This window comes from Xiphophorus hellerii, chromosome 20 (genome assembly GCF_003331165.1).
Source record: "Xiphophorus hellerii strain 12219 chromosome 20, Xiphophorus_hellerii-4.1, whole genome shotgun sequence".
Taxonomy (NCBI): domain Eukaryota; kingdom Metazoa; phylum Chordata; class Actinopteri; order Cyprinodontiformes; family Poeciliidae; genus Xiphophorus; species Xiphophorus hellerii.
The window spans coordinates 23,866,655-23,885,015 of record NC_045691.1 but is presented as its reverse complement, the minus strand read 5'-3'; the positions used below and the strand labels follow the sequence as shown (position 1 = coordinate 23,885,015).

The window sequence follows — 18,361 nt, the reverse complement described above, 5'->3', positions numbered from 1 at the left end:
TTTATTTTGAAAAAACACACTTAAGATTTCAGACCTAATTTGCTGGGTTTTGTGCATTGACGCACGAACGTCCCTCTTTGTGAGTCTGGTCCGTCCATCGACTACAGCTTGAACTTTGTTTTGTAAAGTAGAAACGAAAAGTTTTGAAGTGAGTTAAAGAATTTAAACAACATGAACGTCTCTACGAAAGATTTGAGTCCGAGGATTTCAGCTTCTGCGATGAAGTTGCGGATCTTTTGAGGTGTTACAGTATGAACCCCAGACAAGGTCCGTGATTTGTCTATGTAGATTAAATCTGTCTGAAATGACAACGGCGGAAGTGTCTCCGGAATGCAGCACCGATGTTCTGGTTAGTGTCGCCGAGTCGCTGCATGTGTATCCAGGACTGCTGACAGCGGCTGCAGTGTGTGGCGGACTGTCCGGTATCCTGGCTGCAGCTCTCCTCTATGTCTTCTGCATGAAGCCTCTGTTGTTGACCAGACAAGTGAGTACAAATCGAATAGCATTATCCCGCTTAATGATTTCCTTTAAACATAAAAGGCTGCGTTTACCCGTCTTCCTGCAGGTTTACAACGCAAGGAGGCTGCTGGAACCTGATGTTGGAAATATTGACAATAATCAGAGTGACTGTGTCAGCAACAGAGAGAAGGAGGCCGCCAGTGGCTCCGCCAATGACAAGGTGCTTATCTGGCTTCCTGTCACTCAAAGTGACTTACAAGGGTTTCTATTCTGGAAAAATCAGGAATTAAAATGTTGTGTTTTCCAGATCTGGACGCGCATATCAGAGTGGAAAATATTCATATCATAAATATGAATATTATAATATAAATAAAAATATTCACACTTTGTCCTCCACTGAATTGTCCATTGACCTACAGTACAGACTGTACACGACTGTATGTCGTGGAAATAAAACTGTTTTCCAAGCACTGTCAGGTGAAATGACTCAATCAGGTTTATTCATATATCGTGCACAATACAGAGAGCTTGTAGGACAATCAATAATTAAGCAGTTCTGGGTGAAAGCTCTGGCACGCAGAGACAACACATAGGTTTTATACCAAGGTAAGGAATCCAAAACATGGGAGATACAGTCTGGTTCCCTTGCAGCTGCAGCAAAACAACTTCCAACCTTGTGTGTGTAGCCCAAACAAGTTCTTTTGGTGAGAGTTCACAAGCATTTAAGTTAACATGATCAGCAGGTGTTAACTTACAGTAATTTTCCAGCACAACCTAACCACCCCTATCCATTCATCCATCCATTCAGGGAGCCCTGCAAATGTTTTCTTAGCACTCTTAATTAGTAAGTCATGTTCAGTTTGATCTAATATCATACCTACTGCAAATTTAAAAGTAGTTTAACCCAAGGCTGGGTGATATCAATTTATATACATATAAAGGACATCAATAATCCTCTCGTAATTATTTTAAGCATTTCAGAACAGAAAGTGTTGAAAATAAGAGAATAGAAAATACACTTTACTGGAAGTCTTATAAGAGAAAAATACAGTATTTAGAACGAAAAGCATCAGTGTGTTAATATTTGTTGCTGCTTGTGTTGTCACCTCTATTATTACCAATAATGCATTTATAATCAGCTGATAGACAGAGTATCAAGTGTCTTCCATTGTTAATTTGGGGGTCAGAAGCTGAAAAGTTTGTGAACCTCTGAAGAAATCACTACAATAACACCAGGTTGTTGATATGTTCTAATCCATGATGATCTAATATCGTATTGTTTATCTTTAGTTCATACCTTGCATCAGTATCTACATCTTTAGAAGTGTCACTTTCCCATTGTTCATGTACAATGTGCAGGAAAAGAAGCGTCCTCCTATGAATAGTGATGTGGCTGCATTTGCTTCCAGAGCCAAGGTGGTTTACCCAATCAACCAGAAATACAGGGTAAGTCCTTCTTCTGTCTTCTCACGCATGACTGAAAACCCCAATTTTTTTTTATTTTTTACCAAAATACTCGTTTGGCCCGACCTAAGCAACATGTGTTTTAACCAATAGCATAGTTTTGCTTGTAGAAAACATTAATATTGAAACAAAAAGAACTCAAAATACTGTTTACTGAAAGACATTTAAGTGGCAAAATTATTTAACTCCATGTTATTTTGTAGGTAGTAAAGTATGTGAAAGCCAAGCAGTAAGTTATTCTTCATGATGATGATTTATTTATTTTTTTTTATTTTTTTTTTTATTAGGTTTTAACATCAAAATACAAAATGTACAAAAATATATGAACAAGATATGTAAACTTTTTTTCTATAACAGAACCGAACATAAGTCGTACAGAACACATGGATAAGCCTTCCCAAATAAAATCCAGAGGAATAAGAAAAGAAAACAAGAAAAAACAAAAAGTAGATATGTTAGAAGAAGAAATAAAAAAGACATTAGTCTTGTGTGCAAAGTACAATGATATAAATATAGGTCTTAATAGTGAAAGAAAGAAAAAAGAAAAAAAAAAAAAAAAAAAGGGGGGAGGGGGAAGGATTTAAGAAAAAGGTACATCAATGGGTATTAATGACAAAATAAATAATTTGATAAATAATATGATAATGTAAATAAAAAGGTCAGGCAAAAGCAAAATTTAGTTGGGCACCATACGGGACGGCAATGTCTGAACAAAATCAAAAAACGGCTGCCAAATCTTTAAAAATTTAGTTGTGGAACCTCGTAGGGTAAATTTAATCTTATCAAGTTTACTAAAGTGTAAAGCATCTTTAATCCAGATTTCAAATGAGGGAGGTAAAGCTGATTTCCAGCACAGCAATATTCTACGCCTCGCCAACAAAGTGAGAAATGAAACCAGATCAGCCTCAAGTCTTGACAAAGAAACCGTCTCAGAAAGTACACCAAACAATGCAGTTAGTGGATCAGGCTGGATGGACATATGAGCTACTTCAGACAAGGCTGCAAAAATGTTTGTCCAATATTGCTTTAGTGATGGGCATGACCAAAACATATGGATCAGTGAGGCAGGTGTTTGATGGCAACGATCGCATTCCGGACTAACGTTTGGGTATATTTTAGAAAGCCTGGCCTTAGTCCAGTGAGTGCGATGCAGGACCTTACACTGAATTAGTCCGTGTCTGGCACACAGTGACGAACCATGAACACGGTAAAGAATTCTATCCCACAAGTCATCTGGAAACAGAAAACCCAAGTCCTCTTCCCATGCCGCTTTGATTGAGAGAATTGGGGACTCACGAAGACAGCACAATCTCTCATACAAACATGAAATAGGACCCTTTTTCGGTGGGGAAGGTGACAGAAGATTATCCAAATCATTAACAGGAGGTTTAGAGGGAAAGAGAGAAGTTTTTTCCTTAACATAACTTCGGACCTGTAGGTAACGAAAAAAGTGGCTCTTTGGGAGGTCGAATTTTGCAGAAAGCTGATCAAAGGAGACAAATGTACCCTCCTCATAGAGGTCACTAAAGCTTTTGATACCATGAGAGAACCAAACGGAGAAAGCATTATCGATCATAGAGGGCCGGAATAAAGGATTCTTGAAGATAGGAGATTGTAAAGAAAAAAAGTTTAATTTAAAATAGCGGCGGAACTGAAACCAAATTTTCAGAGTCACTCTCACCATTTTGTTGTTCGGAATTTCAGCTCCTGATAGCAATTTGGGAGCATAAACTAAAGCAGACAAAGACGATCGAATACAGGATGAGGCTTCCAAATCCAACCAAGCCGGGGCACTGTCCAAATCATTTGCCTTTAACCAATAATTAAGAATTCTAATATTGGATGCCCAATAATAAAACATAAAGTCCGGCCATGCCATTCCACCCACACTTTTTGGTCTCCTAAGATATGATTTACGAATTCTAGAGGGTTTATGATCCCAAATAAATCCAGTGATGATTTGGTCCAGTTTACTAAAAAAAGAAACGGGGATAAAAACAGGGACACACTGAAAGAGAAAAGAAAACTTGGGAAGCACGTTCATTTTAATCGTATTAATTCTCCCAGCAACGGATAAATGAAGCAAAGACCATCTATCTAGGTCTTGTTTGACCTTGTCCACCAACGGCTCAAAGTTAAATTTAAAAAGGTCGCAAAGTTTACATTTGACCTTAACACCTAAATATGTAAAACCATCAAGGGCAACCCTAAATGGGAGAGAAGCAAGTGAATATTTTCGAGCCACCGAATTTAATGGAAAAATTTCACTTTTACCAAGGTTTAGTTTATAGCCAGAGACGCGGCTAAATTGATCAAGAGTTGAAAGTACAATAGGGACTGAAGAGGCTGGTTTAGAAATATAGAGAAGCAAGTCGTCGGCGTACAAGGAAAGTCGTTGTTCAATGCCTGATCTTGTGACCCCACTTAAATGTGTATTGGATCTAAGTGAGATGGCCAATGGCTCTATAGCTATTGCAAAAAGTAATGGGGACATGGGGCACCCCTGTCTAGTGCCTCTGAAAAGAGGAAAGTATTTAGAGTAAATGGAATTTGTTTTGACAGAGGCAAGTGGGGAAGTGTATAAGAGCTTTATCCATGAAACAAACTTATTACCAAATCCAAAACGTTGAAGTACATAAAAAAGGTAACCCCACTCCACCCTGTCAAACGCCTTCTCCGCATCCAGACTAATCACAAATTCAGCTTCACAAGAATCTGTGGGGTTATAGAGCACATTAAATAACCGTCTAACATTGGAGAAGGCATATCTCCCCTTAATAAATCCAGTCTGGTTAGGACTGATCAAAGATGGCAAGACAGTTTCTAAACGGAGGGCTAAAAGTTTGGCGAGAATTTTATAGTCTACATTTAAAAGAGAAATTGGGCGATAGGAGCCACAAGATAAAGGATCTTTATCCTTCTTCAGGATCAAAGAAATAGAAGCCTGTAACAAGGATGCTGGGAGAGTTCCAGTTTCAAATGAGTGCCTAAACATGTTCAGTAGGAGGGGAGCCAATTTAAGACTGAACTTTTTATAAAATTCGACAGGAAATCCATCCTGTCCTGGGCATTTTGAACTTTGCATATTATTAAGAGCACGCAGAACTTCTTCTACAGCCAAGGGCTCTTCCATTTTAAGACTATAAGTTCGGTCTAATACAGGAAAAACAAGGTTATCACAGAAAGAGTCCAGAGACAAAATATCAAATGGACATTCAGACACGTATAATGACGAATAAAATTCTTGGAACTGGTTATTAATTATTTGTGGATCCGAAGAAATGCCATTGTGAGTTTGGATCCGTGGGATGAAATGTGTTGCTGACGCGTTACGAAGTTGGTGAGAAAGTAGTTTACTGGCCTTGTCACCATATTCATATTGGGCATGCTGCGACTTCAAAAGCATCTCCTCCACTTGTACTGATGCCAATCGGTCAAACTCTGCCTGTAAAGACAACCTAACATTGTATGCCTCGGGTGAGGGGGAAGCTGCGTATAGTTCATCCAACTGCAGAATTCGAGTTGTAAGTTCTGACAACTTTGCCTTTCTCTGTTTAGTTTCGAAACTACTGTAGGATATAATCTGTCCTCGTATAAAAGCCTTAAAAGTCTCCCACAAGAGAGAGGGTGATGTACCTGGAGTATCATTTGTGGCAATGAAGAAGTCTATTTTTGAAGTAACAAAGGCAACAAACTTATCATCAGACAACAGACGTGTGTTCAAGCGCCAAGGAACAACAGAAGGAGAGCCACCTCCCATCACCAGGTCCAATGTCACAGGAGCATGATCTGAAATTACAATGGCATTGTGAGAACAAGATCGGATATGCGGTATCAGTCGGCTGTCCAAAAGAATGTAATCAATACGAGTGTATGTATGGTGAACTGGGGAGAAAAATGTATATTCTTTACGAGTAGGGTTAAGAAAGCGCCAGGCATCAATAACTGAGAATTCTTTAAGAAAATTATTAACAACTTTGGAAGAATGTGATTGTCTGTTAACATTATTTGATGACCGATCCAAAGGGCCCAGCCAACAGTTCAAATCGCCAGCCAAGATAAGAAAATGTGAAGATAAATCTGGAATTTTGGTAAAAAAGGAACTAAAAAAATTATAATCGTCCCAATTCGGTGCGTACACATTAGCCAAAACTAATTTTGTATTAAAGATGCTCCCACAAACAATAATGTATCTACCATTAGGATCAGTAATAATGTTAGAGGACACAAATGGTACTGATTTGTGAATTAAAATAGCAGCACCTCGAGATTTACCTTGAAAAGTTGAATGATACATTTGGCCAACCCAGCCCTTCCGGAGTCTAGAATGATCTGAAATTTTCAAGTGGGTTTCTTGTAAAAACACAATTTGAGCACCCAAATGCTGTAAATGATGGAGCACTTTACTCCTTTTAATGGGTTGATTTAAACCCTTACAATTCCAGCTACAAAACTTGAAAACCTGACCCTTTAGTAAATTATCACAATTAGCTTGTGACATCCATCAATCTGTGTAAAGAATGACCCATTGATAGCACTTAAAGACCAAATAACATGTGAAATACAGTACGACAAAACAAGAACGTTAGAACTTACCCCTGATTGCTGAAGCATCTTCCCAAACAAGATGCGCGCATACCCCCTTTTGCTAACTACTAGATACCTCTCCCCAAGCATCCACGGACCCAGTAGAACTCAAGCTCCCACCAGTGCAAAGCAGGAACAAAAAAAAAAAGTGGATCAAATTATATTATCTAATTAAGTGTATAAATAGATATGCATCTACATACCCATACACACACAGAAATATAAATAAACAAATAAAGTATATATAGGAAATAAATCAGTAGTAAGGATAGAAAAACTAAAAAGGTATTTGAAAGAAAAAAAAAAAAAAAAAAAAAAAAAGGAGATTTAATAAAATATAAATAATATAATAATATAGTAATATTTATAAAATAAAATAAATTTTAAAAATTAAACAAAAATAAATAAAACATCATAAATAAGATAAGTAAATGATTAGAATCAAATATGTAAGAAAAAAAAAAATAAAAAATTAACAAAATCTGGTACTAAAAGCACCCCCTACATTTTGTGAAATCACAAAAAAAAAACAAAAAAAAAACCAACCTTCAGTTAGGTTACCATTTCACAAATATAAATCAGAAATAACGAACATCAGCCTCAAACCAAGTCAAAGTTATTAGTCAGAAGGAGCACCACCTCCCAGTTTCTTAATAAAGTCTGTGGCAGCTTCGGGGTCGGAAAACTTGCGCACAACTCCATTTGGCAGTGTGATTCTTAACTCAGCAGGGTAGAACAGACCAAACTTAACGCCAGGGCACGAGTGTAGGAGACGTTTGGCATTCCCAAATTGTGAGCGTTTTTTGGCCACTGATGACGTAAAGTCTGGAAAGATAAAAATTTTCCTGCCCTGATAGAGAAGAGGTGCAGCAGCTCCTGCCCGGCGCAGAATCAGTTCCTTCACATGAAAATAATGCACTCTGATGATAATTGGTCGAGGTGGAGCTCCTTCTTTAGGTTTTTCCCTGCTAGATCTGTGAGCTCGGTCCAGAAGCGGCACATCCTCCAATCCCAAAAGGTCACGCAGAAGCTGTGAGATGAATTCTCTAGAACTGGGCAGTTCCAGTCCTTCAGCCAGCCCGATGAGACGAATATTATTACGCCTTGACCTCCCCTCCAGATCCTCACATTTAGCCTGTAGTTGTTTAACTTCCCCTGCTAAAACGGATACAGAGGTCTGCAGGGAGGACAAATCATCACTGCAAGAGGTAGCAGAGACCTCAAGCTCTTTGATTGTGGCTCCCTGAGTTTCAACAAGAGACTGGATGGAGTTTATATTAGCATTAAGCTCAGCCTTCACGGATTTAATTTCTGACCTTAATGTGAGAGTAAGAGAGTCGATCCTCTTGTCAAAAGTATCACAAATGTCTTGCTTCAGACCTTGCAGTGCTTTGATGAATGTTGCCTCACTGAGCGGTGTATCTGATCCACGCTCGTCGCTCCCCAGCGGCGTCTCATCCATCCGGAGCGCGCCCGATCCAGAGCCCGTCTCAGCGGCAGCACGTCTCTGACGAGGTCCCTTAGTTTCCCTCTTGTCCATTTTACAAGAGTCGCAGTACTTTAAAACCGAAAATGGTCCCAAACAGTGCCGAAGAAAGTTGGCGTAAACGATGACGTCACAGTTCAGCGACACGAGCGAGCGCAACCAATAATTAGCTTTAGCACAATGGACCATCCAAGGACGGAAACCACTCTTTTATGCTCACCCGTGCCCGCAGTAATATCAGTCCTAGTACCACCGTGCAGGGGACAAGGGATCAACCCAAAAGTGACAAACCAGTCCGTTTCGGGCCCGGGTCGGGCGCTATGTAGCTAGTGCACGCTGGCTAGGTTCGAGGCGACGACCGCGGCCTGTTACAAAAAGTTATTAAAACAAACGACTTATCGACCAAAAAAGGTGTCAAATGAACCAGGGATTAGAAGCGCACCATTATATACATATGCGAGGCTGATTTATAAAGAGGGGTGTGCTTTAAAATAAATGTTTTGTCCCTGCTTTTGCGGAGCCTCGAGAAGCACGTCTTCACTCCATGATGTTCCCGCAGCTCCCCATGATGATGATTTATAATAGTATCTGCAAAGTATTATTTAAGGCAGGGGTCTCAAACTCAATTTACCCGGGGGCCACTGGAGGTAGAGTCTGGGTGAGGCTGGGCCGCATTCACACACACGGTCTCCTCAGCCGAACCTTTCTGATTGCCTATTACCATATTTGGCCGTAGTCAGGCGCTGTAACAGCCGTAATTGTGTAGTGTCTCTTTAAGATACTCTAGTATTGCTAATGATGTCAGAAGTATGCGCCACGGCTTCTCTGTAGAGAGCGTGGGAGAAACGTGCTAGACGGACATGTTAGCTCCCTAACTTTTTAGTAATGTTACGGGTTGTTTTCTACGCTGCTCAATTTTCATGTCTGATAATATAGCAGCCGTTCAACCGGGCTTTGTAAGGTTGGTGAAGAGCGTATTTATTACAGGACAACACTGTGGAATTCCCAGTACCAGTGTGGTTGTGAGTTTTTGACCGTCCTGACGAATCTGCCGCCTCCTTTCCTCCCTTAAACACAACCCAAGCGTTACAGCGCCTAACCTTAATTACGTTACACTGATCAGCAACTTCCGGGTCTAGACTGGATGCTGAAGCACGTGAAGCGGGAGCAGCCGCGGAAATTGCGCATGTACCGCATGCAAATAATGACAAATAGAGAATGCAAATAGGGATGTGCTGTGGTGGCGCAGGGGTTAAGCACAACCCACACAAGGAGGCCTTAGTCCTCGTCGCAGGTTTGATTCCCGGCCTGGCGACCTTTGCCGCATGTCTTCCCCCTTCTCTCATTACCCACTTTCCTGTCAATTAATTATCAAATAAAGGCCACTAGAGCCAATAAAACCTTTAAAAAAGAAAATGCAAATAGGCCTGGCCGATGTCCCGCCCCCGAGAGCAATATACTCCACCTTGATTGGTAAGTTCGTTCAGCTCTGCACACAACACTGAAAAGTGCCAATTATATCAAACTCGTGGCCGCACTAACATTAAACTTTCATATTAAGGTGGGGGCCACAAACTATCGTCCCGAGGGCCGCAGTTGGCCCGCGGGCCGCGAGTTTGAGACCCCTGATTTAAGGGGTCTTGAATAGAAACAGGATGTTTATTTGTGAAAGAAAATTTCCAAATCTGTGCTAACTTTTCCTTTCACTTAACAATTATGGTTTACTTTCTTTTGGTCTGTCACACAAAGTCCCATGGTGGCGTTATGAATTGTTTTCCAAGTCGTAGCATGCATTTTAATGGCAATACAGTTACAAAATTATCATTTTTAATCTTTTTTCTCCATGTACTCGTCAGCCTTTAGCAGACGGCGCGTCAAACCCATCCCTTCATGAGCAATCAAAGTTGCCGCCGATGCCTAATGAGGAGTCGTCCTCATCCTCCGATGGAGAGTCTCTCAGCCAGGAGCAGGACAACAATGACAGCAGTCAGTTCATCTCCAACATGAAGCTCCCTAAGAGCCTGCAGAACCAGAGTTTCACCAGAGTCTTCCACTACCCCCACACACTGACACACACCGGGTGGGAGCCACACACCTTCTGGAGGTTACGTGTTACCAAGACAACCCGGCATCCTGGTAACTGTGTTGTCTTTACAGCTTTGAAGGCAGGATCAGCCTGTACTGTTTGGCTTTGCAGGAAGTACAACAGCACAGCTTCCAGCTTCAGGAAGAAAAGTATCTGGTGAGCTTGTGATGGTAGATTAATTTGTCAATATGCATCACAAACGTGCACAAATGATGCTAATTACCATGTTGTTTTACTGCGCACTTCAGATTTTTCTGCAGATGCTTAAAGTTATATTCAGCTCTCGGTTTCCAAAAGACAAAAACGACGCAGACTTCGCCAAGGACACACTTATGATGCAAGAAAAGGTACAAACAGATGTTTAAAATCTGTGGCACTTTGTAAGAATGCGCATGCCTTCATTTGGTTGCATTGAAATTAATTTCTCATTTTAAGAAACTGAATGAGTTGAGAAAACCGCTGATGACGGGCCAAACCACCAAAGAGACAATCCAGGATGCTTCCTGTTCCCTGGAGGAGATTGAGAGAGCTCAGAAAGATCTCCTTGAACGCAACCTTCAAACGGTAACTGGAGCCCTGATTCCCCCCCCTCCCCAAAAAAGTGTCGCAAATCTGCTAGATAGCTTAAAGAAGGAGTGTGACTCACATTATTGTGTCTTCATAGTCTAAAAGTTTCAGCTCACAACTGGAGGATTTGTGTCAGCTTCTGCTGAGGAGGAGAAGTGGCTTCTCTCCTGAGGAAGCACATGATGACATCCTGTCCATCGTTCAGACTCTCTTGTCAGTAGAGGAGCATCTGACGATGTTACAGGAAGCTGATCTGAAGGTAACGCAGTATATTTTTGGTCGGTGTGTCATTTCCTTGTCTCATACTTTTTTGGATCAGATTACTAGTCCTTTGAGGAATTATTTAGTCTGATTTCTTAAAATTTTGAGTGAATTTCACACTTCATGAATTCCAAGAAAGAAAGAAAAAAGAATGTTTCAGAGAGAGACTCCAACACTAGTTGGTGCATAGCTGCGAAGAGGAAGAAAAAAATTATCAGTTCTCAAAGCTTCATGCAAATCCAAATCTGAAAAGTGTGGCATGCATTTGTATTCAACCAACTTAGTTCATACTTCATATGGCCACCTGTTGCTATTACATCTAAAGGTTTTTTGGGGATATATCTCTAACATTTAATCCTTTCTTCAACCTGAGCCGTGAATCTCTGCAGCTCCTCCAGAGTTAGCATTGCTGTTTTGGCTGATCTCCTTGTCCAGCCAACCAGCTTTGGTGAATTGCCATATTTTGGCAGGCTAGCAGTGGATAGATCGTCGCTCTCTGACATTATCTAACTTCTGAAGACAGTTGGTTGCACTGGAATTTCTTTTACATTCGTAAAACACTTGTACAAATCCTTGTAAAAAAATTTTTAGAGAACATTGGAGAGGTTGCTGTGGTGGGAGGAGTTGTCAGGGCTCGTTCAGTCCCAGCCTGCCTTGCTGAGGTGGGAAGTGACTCTGAGAATGGGTTTGATCGCCACAAGACTGGAGCAGCTGACGAACGGTGAAAGCTCGAAGCTTAACCCAGCGGAAACGATTCTCTCTGAGATTCAGGCCGCTCTGACCGAAGGACTTCATCGGAGCACTGAGGGTAAGATGCAGAACCTGAACATATCATGAAGGAATAGCTCCAAATATAAAAGGATAACCGCATCAGTGTAATAACGTGTGTGTCTTTCAGCTCCTCTGTGGCTGCATCTTGCAGTGCTCAACATTCAGCCTACTTTTCTAACTTTAAGGACCTACTCTTTTAAAATAGAGCATTTTCTGGGATTCCTCTTTCGCTCCTCCAATAAGGCCAGGTTATTTTAGGAGAGCACACAATGTCATTCATAATAATGTCTCCCAGATTCTTATGCAGCCTCTTGTGAAACTGTCCTGCAGGCACTATGGGTATTCAATGAAGTGATAACAGTAATCTGGATTTGAAGCACATAACCAACCAGCAGTTTATCACTTATTTATTTCTTTACTCACATTTAGTGATTTTGTTAGTCATTTTATTACTGATGTGGATAATCTCAGTAGTCTGTAGAGTGGCGAAGCTGTTACTGATTGCTCAATTAAAACTCCTATGTTCTACCTGTATTGAAGCCTGTTTATGTTATATTTATGCAAATAGTTTTAGGCATAATCATGAAAAGGGCTTTGTTTCCGGGTTTGCTTTTTTTATTTTACAGAATGTACAAAGAAGACAAGGGAGCTGGTGACTGAAAAGTGCCGCAAAAAGGAGTCCAAGAAGAAGAAGCTTCAGAAGAGTCAGATGAATGAGAGGAGTAAAGCTCTGGAGATGGGACTGACTCGCTGTGACCTGCAGGAGCAAACCTCTGTTAGAATACTTTGCATGTTTCCTGGGTTATAATTATCTGTTGGCCTTTTTTTTTTTCTTTTTTAAAGCTGTATGTATTGAAACTTGTAGCTGATTCTGAGCTAACTCTGACCTCAGATCTACCAGGAGGTACTGATGAGACACAGGAAGGAGATTTCCGATTTGGAGTTGCACCAGGATAACAAAATTGCAGAGACCCTCTGCAGCCTTTGGAAGGTAAAGCAATTCAATTGTGAGTTAATTGTTTGCTGGTTATGAAGAGCTGACCCATGAGCTGTAGGTGTTGTTGGTTGTCAGAGGCTGACATCTGTTCAAGTTAAAAACCCGTATAAACACTTATAGAAATACCAAGGCTCTTCAAGTACCTTTTACTTTAACCCTATAAATCCTAAACGTAACGGCGACGGTGCAGCCAAATTTGCAGTACCGTAATTCTGCCACACTTTGCGCTATCTGAAAAATTCCAACGGTTTCTGAAAGGGGAGACGTTGCGCTCTCCAGCCAATAATGGGGTTATTACAGTAAATTTACTCCCATCGTAGCAGGGAGTGAAATTAATCTGAGGGGCAACGTAAATTGCTAAAATGACTTGCTAGATATTGAAAGCTCCTGTTATGGATATATGGGCAAATATATTTACTTACAGGACATTTAAAGAACTGCGTACAATTATAATAAGCAAAAAAGTATTCAGGCGGAGATTTTAAATTTAGGACATAAGGGGTTAACCTCCTTTTCCTAGATAACTTTCTACTAATAGTTCATAGTTTATAAATTGGCCACAATGTAACTCAGCGATATGAAAGCAGCTTTACCTTTGGGCCTGAACACTGTTTGAAGAAAGGACAATTATTATACATATGGACTATATAAAAACAGCATTAACATATGCAGGTGCATTCCAGCGACATGCAAATTCTATCAGTTCCTTATGCTACCAGGTGAGCCAACAATAACTCTTTGGTGCAGAAGTTTGAGTTGATGAGAGACGATTTAAAGTCTGCTATTTTCTAGATGGCGTTAATAATTTTGTTTTTCTAAGACTATTCAAAATACGCAAAAAGTCGGTATCGGCAAGTCAGAGATTTAGAAATTAGCTATAACAAAATTGATTGGTGCGTTTCTATTCTATTCCTATCATACTTCACACTAACCTAAAACTGGTCCTGCATGCTAATAATTATATAAAAAAGGGGAAAAGCTCTTTATATAAACTATAGCTCAGATTTGTGATTAGTAGATTTATGAAACAACATAAAAAAAGTTCTCACTGTTGATCAGTGCATATTATTGCAAGTCATTGTTGAAGATTTCTTTTTTTAACACGTTATAAATGTGCAGCTGTGTCACTCAGTCTACCTACCTACTGTGTGTATTTGTACATGTATATGTGCTAAGCTGATGAGAAATCCTGCACCTCCAGAAACTTCGGGCCCTTTGGTCGAACAGGCTGAGTGAGATAGCCAGGGACATCTTTCTGGCCTCTGTTCCCACTCAGCTGAACCTCACTGCTGAGCACTGTGAGAGTCTATGGCTGGAAGTGGAGCAGAAGCTTGCTGATCAGCTGCAGCAGGCAGAGAGCACCGCCAGGCAGCAACTGGACGACATCAGGACCGAGCTGGAGAGGGATCAGCCGGTAGACACCAGGCTGTGAATCAAATGTCTCTTTGACTGCCTGATTCCTATGAAGAAAATTATGTATTTATCTTGTTTTCATTTTAATTCGCTCCTTTACAGAGTTTGAAACTCAGTCTGTCTTTTTGTAGGTGTGGATTGAAGGGATGGCTCTGGGTCAGACTTGTCTCAAACATCTGGGTGAGCAGCAGATGGAAATCATTCAAGCTATGGTAGCCAGACAGAGCTACACTCTTAGCAGGTGAAACTTGGGGGTGGGAGGAAGTGTCAGCATTGCAACCACACTGAAGACCTACATAAACGCACATTTAAATTAACGGTAGATTTTTTTCGGTGTAGATATGTTCCCTTATTAATGCTGCATGATTTTTCTCTTAGTGACATAGGGAAACTGATAGAGAAGAAACACAAGCACCTCTCGCTGCTGATGGAGCGGTCCTTTACTGTCCGGCACTTCAGTCTGCAGATGCTGAAAGAGATGAGGCTCTCCAAACTAAAGGTGCTCTGTCAGACTGACTTCAGAGCTCTGCTAGTGGAAGAGCCCAGTAAAACCCAACCCTGTGTTGATTCAGCTCTCAAGGTAGGAAAAGTGATGCACGATCTGTTTGCACTTATAAATGATGTGTTCACTGATCAGAAAAAAAGAAATAGGATTTTTAGTTTCTAGCCTGCAGTCGGTTGTTGATGCATCTCTATCTGAAACCTGTAGCTCAAAGAATAGACTTTAAAATACTGTTGTTAGTTTACAAATCACTGAACGGCTTAGCACCACAATACATTAAAGATCTGCTGTTGTTGTATCAACCTTCCAGACCTCTCAGGTCTTCCGGTTCTGGTCTGCTCTGCATCCCCAGAACCAGAACCAAACGAGGAGAAGCAGCTTTCAGCTTCTATGCACCACAAATTTGGAACAAACTTCCAGAAAACTGTAAAACAGCTGAAACACTGACTTCTTTTAAATCTCGACTAAAAACCCACCTGTTTAGGATTCTATTTGAAATGTAATCAATTACAAATTTATTGATGGAACTTGACTTAATGCTGTGTTTTGATTGTTGATTCTATATTGCATTGTGTTTCTGTTTGTAATGATGTAAAGCACTTTGAAATGCCTTGCTTCTGAAATGTGCTATACAAATAAAATTTGATTGATTGATTGATTGCACAAGTTTCCTCTGGGATGACACACCGTCTTAATCCCCCCGATTGTCTCCATACAGAACAGCCGGGCCAGCCTCGCGGAGAGGCACCTGGGTCCAGAAAGCAAGCTACTGGAGAACAACCTCCAGCAGGAGTTCCTGTCTGAGCTGGAAGCTGCCACGGAGCTTCTTCAGAGCCATGCACAGCTGGCTCTAGGCAACGCCCTCAGCCACGCCATCCATCACAAGATGGAGGCTGTGCCCACACAGTCACATAGTTCCTCTAAACATGACCTGGGCCTGAAAGTAGGGGCTTGTTTGAATATCTTAATTTGAGAGTAGGAGTAATTGGTTTGAACCAAAATGTAGAACATAACAGGTTTTTATTTCCATTTTGTCCCTTCACCTTAGCATCACCTGACTGAGGCTGCAGCAGAGAGTGTCTACTTGACCAAAGATTCTCTCAGGGCGTTGGTTCACATCTATTACTCTGACCTACGAGACATTTCTAGTAATCTGCAGCTGGATCAGTCAAACATAAACCACGGTAGGATTATCTTACCAGCACAATATTTAGCTTCTTGATCTAAATGTTCTGATGTCTGTTGTATATTGACTGATTTTCTGCCTTTTTTACGCAGGCTGCCATATGTATAAAACGCTATTGCTAAACCAAAAAGTAAAAAAGACGCTTGACTATTTCCTTTTGTTTTTGCAAACTTTTTCAGAGATGAATAAGAGGAAAGATGGCAGGAGCCAGCTGAGCAGAGCTTTGCTGAGAGAACTTGTGAACTGGGGCAAGAGACCCGCTTCTGCAGAGTTTCAACAAAGGTAGAGTTCATCAGAGGAATTATTCTGTTAATCAAGACCATCATAGTGGATTTTAAGAGTGTTATGTGATAGAGCAAAATTGTAGCATAGAATCACACTAAAGTATATTAAAGTTTGCCGTTGTAATTGGATAAAATAGAAAAGAAAGTATTTTGAGAGGCAGTGCAGAAAAACGCTAACAGTAGTTACAATTTTAGATGGACTATGTTAAGTAAATAAGAATAATTAACTCTTTGTGCTTGTTTTCATGCATGGTAGGGTGGAACTGAATAAAAAAACGCTCCTTCAGCAAAGTCATCTGGATCAGGAGAGGATTTACGAGGAGCTGAGGAAGAAAAAAGTAGAGCTGGACCAAAGCATGGACCGGATTAAAGCCCAGTTAATGGTTGGTGTGCCACTGTAATTTTCCATTTGTTGGCAGGTGAGTGAATTTGTTTATCTTGCAACGATGCTGACTGAGAGCGCTGCGTGTCTGCATCCATTAGGAGGCAGAAGAAAGCTTCATTACTGAGCTGGCAGCTATAGCCCGCGTTTCTGTCCACAGTGCAGACCAGAAGTCCAGCAGCGAGGAGGACAACTCTGGTAAGCAATCTTACCCAGGGGTAGGAAAGTTTAAGGTCATTCTGACACTGAGAGAATTCATGTTCTTTCTGCCACACACAGAAACACATTTATGCAATCCTGATTATTTCTGGATGTTGGTCTAAAGATTTTTGGTTGCTATATTCATGTCCAATGTAAAGGTTCAGAAATGAACGATGTAAAATCATGTTTTTAGTATTGAAACTAAGTACAATACATAAATATGCTTTTCTACCTTTTGTGTCCATATTAAGTTTTTGTCTATAGCAGTAGAGTGTATCTCAATAGGACTTAAATCGAGTGATTACTTGGTCGGTGACAATGTAAATATCCTTTCATTGCTATTTGTATCACAAGTCACATGTACTTAAACTTTCTCTGATATTTTTATTTCTATTGTCTAAACTAGGGCACACACAATATCAATTAAGTATTTCATTGTGATACTACTGATATACAGTAAGGTGCAATGATAAAATCAATTATCCATAGTTTTTGGATAATTCTCTTCCTTTACCATCACACAACTTCTCTACTTCCTTCCATTAGCTGTAGCATCTCAACCACTAAATGTAAACATTAGGTTTTAGCAGTTAGACTTCATCCAGTTGGTCAAATATATTGATGTCTTGCTGGGTTTGCATGCCTGACACTTCACCTATAATGTCCTGACAAGTATAGCATCTGAGCAGTCTTGCAATTGTAATAACGCACACATGGATATTGCGAAGATGATTGAAATTCAGTATAATATGGAGCTCTTGCCTGAAACTTTGCAGAGAGAATCCTTTAATCTTGGATCATTGGACTCTTGGACGAATTCAATCTTGCAGTATACCTTTAAAGATGTCAGAATTTAACCCACGTTAAACGGGCAGCTTGAACATAAAGTTTTTGAAAGCTTTTCGAATATTCTTTGGGCTATCTTTTCCTTTTATCATTCTTTTTCAGGCTGATTTTTTTTATTTTTTTGTCTTTTAAAACAATCCACTGTAGAACTATTCTGGCATTTCTGAATTATTGTTGTGGGGTTATCACCAAACCTTCTATTCTTCTATTCTGCAAGTAGACCCTTAAATTACTTGCAACCTGTGCTGAAAGTGTGTATGCTAGCCAGCCTGCATTCTGCTGCTTAACAAGCGAGCTGTTCGCAGCTTACCATCTGTAGTTTTACAACCGCTTTAAAGCGATGATGGAGCTTGTTTAGTTTCCAGTTTGCATCAACAGATGGCAGTGCTTCATACAACTGGAGAAACATCCAGTCATCCCATCACTTTATCTGTAATCCTATGAATAGGACTTAAAAATGTGGGAGTAGTATGGCAGGAAATGTCAACATAGCCAAACTAAATGTCAAACTGGTGAACCTACCAGTATCTCCTGTCTTTCATCACATGTTTTTCAGCAGGTGAACAGAGTGCCAAGATACTTGACCTTCTGGCCCTGAACCCAGCATTAGATCCAGCCTTGAATCCTTCTTTGACTCCACTGTTTGCAACTCCTGTGGTGAAATCAAAGCCAAAGAAGAAAGAAGAGAAAGAATCTCATCTCTCTCTATAAAAGACAATTGGAGTACTTTTATAGTATTCATATTTTTATGCTAACTGGACTGAACTAGTTTATGTGAATTAGGTTAATGTAAGTTTATCCTTTGTTTGGATGTATTTTTTATCTACCAGGAAACAATAAAAGTCAAAAATAATGAAGTGGACTGATCT

General features: G+C 40.3%; 1 protein-coding gene across 3 annotated transcripts; it reads left to right on the top strand.

Annotated features, from left to right (window-relative positions):
• The first annotated feature begins 42 nt into the window (after nucleotides 1-42).
• Nucleotides 43-18,354, top strand: evc (EvC ciliary complex subunit 1). 3 transcript variants are annotated; one of them, XM_032549084.1, is made up of 20 exons: nucleotides 43-484; nucleotides 566-679; nucleotides 1,819-1,905; nucleotides 9,853-10,076; nucleotides 10,154-10,238; nucleotides 10,331-10,429; nucleotides 10,518-10,646; nucleotides 10,747-10,908; nucleotides 11,502-11,718; nucleotides 12,308-12,456; nucleotides 12,574-12,672; nucleotides 13,880-14,092; nucleotides 14,223-14,332; nucleotides 14,470-14,671; nucleotides 15,312-15,536; nucleotides 15,642-15,777; nucleotides 15,959-16,061; nucleotides 16,320-16,446; nucleotides 16,547-16,643; nucleotides 18,052-18,354. In XM_032549084.1, exons 1-20 carry the CDS (start codon nucleotides 305-307, stop codon nucleotides 18,201-18,203), a joined length of 2,910 nt encoding a protein of 969 aa, XP_032404975.1. In that variant the 5' UTR covers nucleotides 43-304; the 3' UTR covers nucleotides 18,204-18,354. The 3 variants fall into 3 exon arrangements, with proteins under 3 accessions (XP_032404975.1, XP_032404974.1, XP_032404976.1); XM_032549083.1 differs by having other exon boundaries at nucleotides 44-484; nucleotides 18,049-18,354; XM_032549085.1 differs by lacking the exons at nucleotides 43-484; nucleotides 566-679; nucleotides 1,819-1,905 and adding an exon at nucleotides 9,452-9,469 and having other exon boundaries at nucleotides 18,049-18,354.
• Nucleotides 18,355-18,361: the final 7 nt, after the last annotated feature.

What these genes read in the sequence shown, in the direction of transcription:
- evc (XM_032549083.1), top strand. Translation starts at nt 305, where the DNA reads ATGACAACGGCGGAAGTGTCTCCGGAATGCAGCACCGATGTTCTGGTT. An exon ending in TTCAGGAAGAAAAGTATCTG is followed by an intron (nt 10,239 to 10,330) that starts GTGAGCTTGTGA and finishes TGCGCACTTCAG; the next exon opens with ATTTTTCTGCAGATGCTTAA. An exon ending in CAGCGAGGAGGACAACTCTG is followed by an intron (nt 16,644 to 18,048) that starts GTAAGCAATCTT and finishes CATGTTTTTCAG; the next exon opens with CAGGTGAACAGAGTGCCAAG.